General features: G+C 46.3%; 1 protein-coding gene across 1 annotated transcript; it reads left to right on the forward strand.

The window, feature by feature from the left end:
* Positions 1-8,311: 8,311 nt before the first annotated feature.
* On the forward strand, positions 8,312-9,848 carry POP5 (POP5 homolog, ribonuclease P/MRP subunit). Its single transcript, XM_041488365.1, has 5 exons — positions 8,312-8,358; positions 8,428-8,570; positions 8,645-8,794; positions 9,301-9,384; positions 9,563-9,848. Exons 1-5 carry the CDS (start codon positions 8,339-8,341, stop codon positions 9,667-9,669), a joined length of 504 nt encoding a protein of 167 aa, XP_041344299.1. The 5' UTR covers positions 8,312-8,338; the 3' UTR covers positions 9,670-9,848.
* Positions 9,849-10,075: the final 227 nt, after the last annotated feature.

Raw genomic sequence — 10,075 nt, forward strand, 5'->3', positions numbered from 1 at the left:
TCTGATACTAAGAGACTATTAAAAGACTAATGAAGTTGCTTGCCCCCACACTTACAGAGAAAGACCTGCACCCTGCGAGTCCCAAAAATAAAAGAGCTTAGTATGTATAATTTAAGTAAATTAATTAAATAAAATCATTCTAAAATGATTTTGTTACTGTCTGTGATCTGACTCACAGGTGCTGATCTTACAATTCTGGGTAACATTATAATAATAGAGAAACAACAGAGAGTATATACTCTTTTTCCAGGTTTATCAATGTAGCAAAATACATAAAAATGTTGAGAGCTGAAGTTGAACGTATATTTTATTGGAATCTAATAAATACTCAAAATCATCATTGTATGCTTTATTAAAATCCTGCATCTTATAAAACAAGAACTTAGTACTTATTGATTTAATAGCTGTCTCTCTGTGTGCCACAAAGCTAAGAAAATTTTTGGTTTGGCCAAGTGGTTGGAGTGGTAACACGGAAGAGATAGAACGAGTTAAAAGAACCAATGCATCTTCTGGAGACAAACTGTCACATCTAGAAAATTTCCCACGCCATCATCTTCATAAATAAACGGGGATGTCCTGCAAACAGGGCTGGATATTAAATTGCAATGCTGCAAGTGTGGTGCTTTTCCACCAGCAGGGTCCCTCTCTGGGACTTACCCTGAAAATGGTGTCCCTATAGCGCCAGGTTTGGTCTTGGCAAAGAGAAGCCACACTGCAAAACCACTGGCTTCTACAGAATAAAAGTCTTGCTACTTCTATCACATCTACACAGAGGGAAAAAAACCCCCACACTTAACTGGTTCCAGCTTAGTTTCTCGACCTGTAAGCAGGTTCTGGTTTTAAGCTACACACAGTCCACAACAATTCCTGATGTGTCTCACATTCTGTCTCTACACCATCTTGTGCCTTGCTGGCTGAAAGAGTGGTACTTGGCGTGGCATGGACATGTGGGCAGCCCAGGGTGCTGACATACAGCAAGCATATGCTGAAATGTGGGGGAAAGTGAGCTCCCTTAGGAAAGATGGAAAATGAAACCAGATGCCACCAATACTAAGAGAGAGAAGAAACCAGATATGATCCTTTAGATGACTTGATGGAAGCTGCTCATGTTCAGAGACAGTAGGACCAAATTCAGCTCTAGTTAAGTCACTAATGTTACAGGGGGATAAACATGATCTTTTATGCATCACAGGTATGAAACAGGAACACAAAAGGTCACATAGAAACAACTCCTTGAGTTCCAGCACGAACACCGTGGAATTTTACTGAGGAGGCTTGAGGGATGTACCCTGGGTCAATTCCCCCCAGTCATCTCACTGTGGCAGATGCTATCAAGCACTGCGAAAAGGTTCTTATGTGCATCACCAGGAGCTCTAGCTTGGAACCCACCAGCAGCAGGCAGAAGGCATCTCAAATGTAGCTCAGACCCCTGTGCCCTCAAGGCAACTGGTGGCAACAGTTTTGAAAATCCAGCAAGATTTTTTTTGTTTGCTTCGGTCTTCATGGTGCATATAGCTAAAAAAGTGGCAAATGTTGACACTCTGACTCAGATGCAAGGAGATCTTTAGAAAAAAAAACATTTAAAAAATTTTTAAAAGTCCTAGCAAGCTTCCCAAAATAGACCAGATGCTCCCAGTGCTTTTTGTCTTCTCTGATCTGTAACAGCCATTGCCTCTGGAAATCTGTTTGCATTTAGCGGTCTGTGTGAGCACCCCCAGTCAGCACAGCAGAAACAAAGTCGCTCTTGATTCTCCCCACCCAAATCACACCACACACTACACCCTACTCTGATTTTGAGGGGCTTTCACCTGCTGTGCTGGGCTGTGGGACGCTGCAGCTAAAATTGGATCTAGGCAAGAACAAATGGGTGGGGACGTCTCTGTCAGAGTGGGTCAGGCAAAGAGTTGAGACCCGTGTGCCCCAGCTAGGCAGTGACTGACATGGTCCTTGCACCAAGCTGACACCAGCACAAGCTGAGACCCTGCAGCTGCCAAGGGGTGCCCTGGCTGTACCCCAGTAAGCAGCTCCAGCACAGCCCCCCTTCTCCCCTGCACATGCTGCTGCTGCCCAGCCAGAGCCAGGCAGCAGGCACGCATTATATAAGGTTGCTCCAGGATGCCTGTCCTGTCGCCTCAGCACTGAGTGATGAATACACTGGAAAATGTTTTTCATTGCCTCCCTCACCAGGGAGACCAGTGCTCTGCAGAAGACTCTGATCCTATGCTGCTCCTAGGCTGCTGGAGTTAAACATAAAGCCACGTAAAGAAAGGATTAGTCAATATGCAGCAACATAAGCAGATACATCTTACTGTAAAATAGGGCCTTGGCTTAATCTGCTCATGGGAATTCAGAGGAAAGGAGAAGCAGAGAGCAAAGATCTGCAAGACAACAGCAGCACCAGGTACATGGTTTTTGTTTCACAGTGGCCCCTACACCAAGGTTCCTCAGGGTAGGCTATGTTTATGCCATACGAGTTTCTGTTATCTCATTTATTATATTGACTAAGTGCGTAATAACTCAATAATTTATTTGTAGCACTCCTTGAAGTAGATAAATGTCATTATTCTCATTTTGCCAGTGTGAAACTCAGGCCTGGAGAGCTTAAAGGCCAGATTTTTATGCATAGGAAGGTGCCCGGCTCCTGCTGTAATTAAAGGAAGTTATATACCTGCATATTTTGACAACAGAAATCAGTGGGGCTGTTAGGAATTTCAGGTTGCAGGCAAACCTATCCACTAATTTTATGTAATTGAAAGTGATCTGATCTTGTAAAAATTCTAATTTTTTTCTTCTTTTTCAGCTAAATTCAAATAACTCAACACAGTCTCTACTCTGTCAGACACCTCTGCTGTCTAAAATAGACTGGTTACTAAAGAGTCATGGGTGGTTTTTTTTTCTTTTTTTCATAAGCTTCCTTCCCAGATAAGCAATCTCTCACTTTGTTAGCATTGTTTGTTGTTTTATAATACTTTTCCTTTGGTAGTTATTCCACAGATTTATGGAAATTTACAGAGGAAAACTCTTACAGCATCCTTAATAACAACCACCCCTTCAAATTGCACCTCTTGTTTCAGTGCATTCAGCACAGAACAAAACACGAGTCCTGTCTTGCAGGCTGCTCTGAGATCTGCTATGTCTGAAAATCCTGGTTTCAGGTGTGGGCTGGAAAGTGAATAAGACTCGCTGAGACCGTTCCTAAGTTTATGGCAGTCTTTGCCATAACATTATGGAATGTTGTAAGACTCCCTATAGGCAGCAGTGAGTTCAAATCCTGCTAATGCTACTGGATTCTTTGTGAAGGAGCAATTTTTCAATTACACATAATTAATAGTAATTACCCTTTATCTTCAGAGACCAGAACAAAGAATAATTAATCCATCTTAACATCTCCATTAAGAGGGTATTAAATATGGGGGTTTTACACAACAGATTACATAGTAAGTTCTCTGGTTTACAGTTGAGTCTGTGTTCCCTAATATGGAAAGGAAAAGAAGAGAACTATCCTGAACTATCTGAACTAATATTCTAGTTCTTGATTGATTTAATTAACTAGTTTGGAAGCAGCTGTTAGCTTCTTGCAGCAGCTTGTTGCAAATGAAGTGTGCTGCCTACAGATCTCTCCTATAGAGCAGCAGTTTTACCATATTTGATAAATAGTAACATTCAAGTGGACAGCTTACCAATTTTTAACGTATATCTTTGAATAAGGTACTTTCAATTATCCCCAGTGCAGAGCTGGAGAAAATGAAACCCGGAATTCTAGGTCCAGCTTCTCACTTGGCACATCACCTTTTTGTACTGTTCTTCTCTCACACTGGTTTTTGCTGCACAGGGAGACTCCTCATTCTGTGTTCATGCTAGACAGCACATGCCAAACTCACAGACACTTAATGCCCTTTATCAGATCTTAGTATTTGGCTTCAATTTTCCAATGTGGCTTCCAATTTCCAATATCTTAATGGAAGCTCACCTTATAAACACATGGAATGTCTCTCAGAGCACATTCTGTTCTTGACTATTAAAAAAAAATCAAAGAAATGTGAATTTACTATTTTGAACTTAAGCAAGTAGTCCAAGATAGCATTACCAGCACTGAAAGAGGCTGCAACAGAATTTGCTTCAAGCACATGGTTTTGCAAGCCAATTACTCCACATGGCAGGATGACAGCAAAGATGAGGGCAGTGCTGCAGGCAGCACACAGGGCAGCTCATGTGGCAGCTCTGACAGACCAGCAGTCTCTGACCCATGACAGCCTGGGTGTACAGACAGCTTATGATTAATGATTACATGTTAGGGTGATAAAAAAAGGGATAGCTTATGTGTATTGATCTGAGGGAACCTGAACTCAGAGGAGTAGAGAGACATAGAAAATGAGGGAGAGTACAAAGGAAGAGACCTAAGGGAGAGGGAGAATGTCCCAAATGTTAAATTAAAGCATCTGCATGAAAAGCTCCAGGCCAGCATGCTCAGAGAATGCACTCTTCTGTCTCAGTGACCTTGTGAAGATAAACTGAACAAAAAGCTTCAGGCAACATCAGACAGGATTTAAGAAGCAGTTTTAATTTTAGCCAGATTGTTTTGTATTTTCAGTGCTGAGGTTATCTGGGGATGCAATGTGCACACAGTGGAACAAATTGTAGTTGTCTCCCCCAACTCTGCTACCACACCTGATGGCAAATTCAGTTCTGTGCTTCCAGGGAGAAGGAAAAACCATTATTTTGGCTACACAGGGAAGATGTAATTGTGGTATCACAAGGAGAGAGTATCACAATGCATCCTAATTTTACTCCAGAATGTAATTACTCAGCTACTTCATGCACAAGCAACATACCAGGCCTATACTCCAACACCCTATGTGCTGATATGCCAGTTCTTTCTATTCACTTTATGTCTTGATCTGTATCTCCAGACTGACAGCTATTTACAATGAAGAACCTGTTTATTCCCCCTGTACCTTAGCTTCCTCATCTATAAAATGGATCCATTCCACCTAAAAAGAGTGCAAGGATTCACTAAAATATGAGTGTGTGTTTGTGTGTGTGTGTTATTGAATAAATTTACTAGTCATTTTAATTACAGCAAATTACATACAAACTCTAGGAACTGGCTGCACACAAGAAAACATGCATTTATCACAGTCTATTGCAGATTATTAGCACAATTAATGCCATACAAATGTATTCTGACCTGCAACCTGGAGATACAGATAGTGTGTAAAACCAAAGTGAGGGTCTAGATCTTCAAGTCTGTAGCAAAATGTCAAATAATGAACTAAAATGGTCATAAAACCAAACCAGAATGATTGGTACTAGCTCCTCTTCAGGCACACTACCACAAATAAGAAACAACAGTTGGGAAAAGGAGACCTCAGTATCCCTCCTGCACCTCCCTAGCATCACCACTTTATTGGACAATCACTGATGAACATTTACACTGATGGAGAATCTTCTATAAAAGGTTCTTAAACTGCTTTACAAATGGTCTCTAACACGTATAGACAGTGAATGTTATTTTCCCCTGTCCTTGCCTGCTCTGTCCTCCATAACCTCTATTTGATAAGATATCCCAAGGCCATTTTCTCTCCCAGTCTGCAGGAGAGACATCCAGCCTCTCTCTTGGCAGGTCTCTTGACTCATTCTTCAATTTAAATAGCTTTTTTTTTTTTTTTTTTCTCTCAGATCTTTTCTTAGGAGACAGTTCTTTCCCACCTTGAGTGTATAACTCACCATCACTTGCAAGTTTCTTGAATCCCTGACACTGGAATCCATAGAGCAGAGCTGGCAGAGGATGAGAGTGTGGAGATGGGAAAACAAACGTGAAGATGTTGTAACCTTTTAGTCCTGTGCTGTCAGCTCAGCACACCAGGATGCCTGACTGGACTTGCACACCTTGTACTAACACAGACAGTGACTGTGCAAGGAGCTGTGGTGACTCAGGTCTGCTCTGTTCAGCCTCCAAACCAAAAACAGGGAACTAAGGCAATACCCTCCGTGAAACGAAGCAGCACGGGGCTATCTCACAACACTGCTCTCTGCACCATGTCTCTCCTCATCAGCCTTCTGGACCGAAAGCAGAGGCCTGTGCTGTACGCAGGGCCCAGCCTGTAGCATGCACAGTGCACATGTCCTATTGGATTACAGGGGAGAGTGCACTCACATGCTCTGCTTGTCAGAGCCCAGCGTGTCTCTGCAAGAAGGAAATAAAGGAGGGGATGGATAAAAGCAACCTGAGCAGCACAGGGCAACCCGAGCCCTGTCAGAAGGCAGGATGGGGGATGCCACCACAAACACAGGGGCAGCAGGGAAACATACATGGTAGGCACACTGTAAGCCTTAACTGGAATCTCACTCCACAAAGAAAATCAATGGGAATCTTCATGGACTTTAATATTGTTCAAAAATGTGAGACTAGCTTATCACCTAGGAACTCATTGTATTGACAAGTGGAACAGATTTCAGTTAGATCCCCATTTGGATAATAAAACACACAGCAATATGGCAAAGAGCAATGCAATGCAGTCCTCTCATCGAGAAAATGCTTCTATCTGCGTTATCTTCAAAACTGCCCCCAGTCCCTTTGATCATGGCCCAAGAGAAAAGGTCTCTTAGAAGTCCATGCTGGGCTTTGTGCTTTTTTCTCCTCAGGCAACTCACATTTTGCAGTTCTTAGAAAAAAACACGACCGAAAAACGTGATCACAGGTGAAGGAGAGGAGTTAATAGACAAGGGGAGAGAGCAGAAGAACAAGCATCTGTTTCAGAGGGCAGAAGTTTATCACCCAGGACAGGATTTCCACTGGGTTTATCATTGTTTTCTGTGTCTAGAATGAAGGTCATTAAAGATGTTTCCACTCTGAATTAGCAATGAGTTCCCACTTAATCTATACTGTCTCAGCACTCCTATGTGACTTGGCTCCAACAACCTCGGCAAAACTCTCCCATCTCACATTCAGATCTCTGCCTCACATCTTTTCCCTTATTCCCCTCATTCCCTTCTCCTCAGTTAATTCTCCTACCAGATCTTTTCAAAGAGCCCTCCCTGCTTCCTTGACAGTGTCACACATCACAGTTTGGGACACCACTACAGCAATAATTATAGGAAGTAGTTCTGTTCCACAATTTTCTTAGCTGTTGTCATTACTTAGCACATATCCCCAAACCCCCAATACCTGGAGTCTGAGAAGCTACAAATACTGGAGCAGTTTTCTGAGGTAGCAAAGACAGAGCCCTTCCAGGAGCACCGGGGAGGCTCTGGACGCTCTGCTGAAGCCTTCGAGGGGCCGGTACTCTCCCGCCTCCTCCGGACCTCCCGCAGCTCCCATCACACAGAGGCGTCCCGTCTCCCTCATTTTAGACTTTTTAGGCACAAGACAAGGGGGGCTTAGCCGGGGCGGGTCGGCGCAACGCAGCGAAAGGGGCTAAAGGGAAGCATCTGACCTTTGGCAGACCCCGCGCCCCCGCCGCCCCTCAGCCGCCCCCTCACGCCGGCCCGCGCGCCGCGGGCGCCCCCTGGCGGAGGGCGGGAGCCGGAGCGGAGCGCGCGGCGAGAGGGAGAGCGGGAAGCGGCGTGTGCCCGGAATGGTGCGGGCAGCGGGACCAGGGGGACATCGATCCCCGGACTCGGCACTGCTGACACCGCGCCTCCAGTGCTGGGCCCAGTTCTGGGCCCCTCAGTTCAGGAAGGATAATATACCCCAGCCACAACGTGCCAGGATTTCCTCCGCTAACAGCGCAGTGGGTCCAGAGGAGGGCTGCGGAGCTGGGAAAGGGTCTGGAGCGTACGTGTTTGTGAAGAGCGGCTGTGGGAGTTTGGGGTGTTTAGCCTGGCAGAGGCTCAGGAGGGACCTTATCGCTCTGCAAGTACCTGAAAGGGAACCGGAGTCAGGTGGGGATCGGGCTTTTCCCCCAGGCAACAAGCGACAGGACAAGAGGACACAGCGTTAAACTGCGACAAGGGAATTTTAGGTTGGTCACGAGGAGGAACTTCTTCATAGAAAGGGTGATCAGACATTGGAAAGGGCTACCCAGGGTGATGGAGGTGTTTAAGGAAAGACCAGACATGGCCTGCTAACATGGTGGCGCCTGGTCACAGCACGGGCACGATGGCCTCAGGTCTTTTCCACCCTCAGCGATTCTGGCTCCGCGACCCGCGGGCAGCTCGCGGCAGCACCGCGCACGCGCGGCCCATGGAGGGAGGCGGGGCTGGCCCGCCGGCGGCGGCCGCGCCGTCCTCCCCTTGTCCCCGCCCCTGCACGCCGTCCATTGGCTACAGCGCGCAGAGGCCCCTCCCTATTGGCCGGGCGCGCCGTCCGTCCGTGCCGCGCGCCGCCGCCGCCGCCATGGTGCGCTTCAAGAACAGGTGAGGCGGGCGGGAGGCGCGCCGCGGGTCCGGGCCGGTGCCGCGCCGCTCACGCCGCGCTTCCCGCAGGTACGTGCTCTGCGAGGTGGTCTCGGAGGACCCGCGGTGCCGGCAGTGCATCGAGGACCGCGCGCTGGGCCTCGCCGTCAGAGACGCCATCACACGGGTGCACGGGGACTACGGCCTGGCGTGCTGCTCCATCTCCTTCACAGGTGCGGGCCGGACGGGCGGGCCCGGGGGTGCGGGGTCCCTCCGGTCCGCTCACCCGTGCGCGTGTGTCCCGCAGTGAAGTACCTGAACGCCTACACCGGGACGGTGCTGCTGCGGTGCCGCAAGGACTCGTACCGGCTGCTGTGCTCCGCGCTGCCCTTCGTGCGGTACCTGGAGAGCCGCGGGCAGCGCTACCCCTGCTTCCTCAACACCCTGCACGTCGGAGGTCAGGAGCCCCCGGGGCTGGGGGCGCACGGAGCTTTAACCATACCTGCCACGACGCCGCGATGCTGCTCTGGCTGCGACAGACAGTCCTCGTGTGCTACTAACAGCAACTGCTTTCAGCACATCTAAATAAGAAACAGGCACCAGCAGTTCTTTTTTGAAAGCTTCGTTAATTTTGTTTGAAGCTTCATTACATTTATCACAAAACCAGAGCAGCAAATACAATGTTACATTATTTTAAAATATATTTTCAAAGCATGGTATCTTCTGTATTGTGAAAATTAAGCCCCAGGGGAACTAACAGGCACTGCATGTTAGAATTATTACTCCACCACTTAACCTCAGCAGTGAGAAATGAAGTCTACAGCCCCTTTGTAGCATTCACATTAACAACCTTGTTTCATGGGGCATTTGTCACTTGATACAATGCTCTTCTGGAAATACACAAACAGCTCTGAAACATTTGGTTGTGTAGATTGTTACATGCTATTCTTGTGACTTCCACAGGTACCATAAGAACGTGTCAGAAATTCCTGATTCAGTATAACAGAACACAGCTGCTGAGGTTGTTGCAAAACTGTAAAAATGAAGGTGAGTTTCTCTAGCCACTTTCCTAAAATGTAGCCTCAATTCCTGGGGTTTTTGTAGGATATGCGGGGCTACTTCTGAATTCTTGGCCTGAGAAATGTTTCTGTCTTTCGAAGTGGAGGACAGTCCAGTGTATGTGAAGAGATCAAGTAATAACCCTCTGTTGCTTTCTTTACTGCAGAGGAAAGACAGTGTATACAGAAGTCCTTGCTGAGCTGTTCCATTACAGAAGAGCAGTCTCAAAGTGGAGATGAGGAGGAGGATGATGATGGCACAGAGACAGACTGAATGGCACTTGTTACTGTTCACCTCTATTCTGTACTTGTTTAATCAAGATGTGACTGGTTATCTTCAGTGTTAAGCAGTGCAGGGGACTGGAAAAGCATCTGTTCATATTTAGACTTCATTTCCCATTCCAAATGTTTTTAAACAATTTTTTTTTTAAAATAAAACATGATTTCACTTAAGTAGGCTACTTGCCTATTTCACTCCAGGAGTCAAAACCACTTGCCCTCCTGAGGAGTGTAGCAGCTCATTGTGTTCTTCGTGCTGAGGTAGAAGGGTGCTTTAGGCAGTTGGCACAGACAAGGAATGGAGTTATTCTCCTTCAGCATACAAAAAGCATTAACATCTGCTTTTTACTTTAGGTGCACTCTTAGCCACAGGGCTATCACTGTTTTGAGTGAGAGAAGCA

This window comes from Pyrgilauda ruficollis, unplaced genomic scaffold (genome assembly GCF_017590135.1).
Source record: "Pyrgilauda ruficollis isolate IOZ18807 unplaced genomic scaffold, ASM1759013v1 scaffold9, whole genome shotgun sequence".
Lineage (NCBI taxonomy): Eukaryota > Metazoa > Chordata > Aves > Passeriformes > Passeridae > Pyrgilauda > Pyrgilauda ruficollis.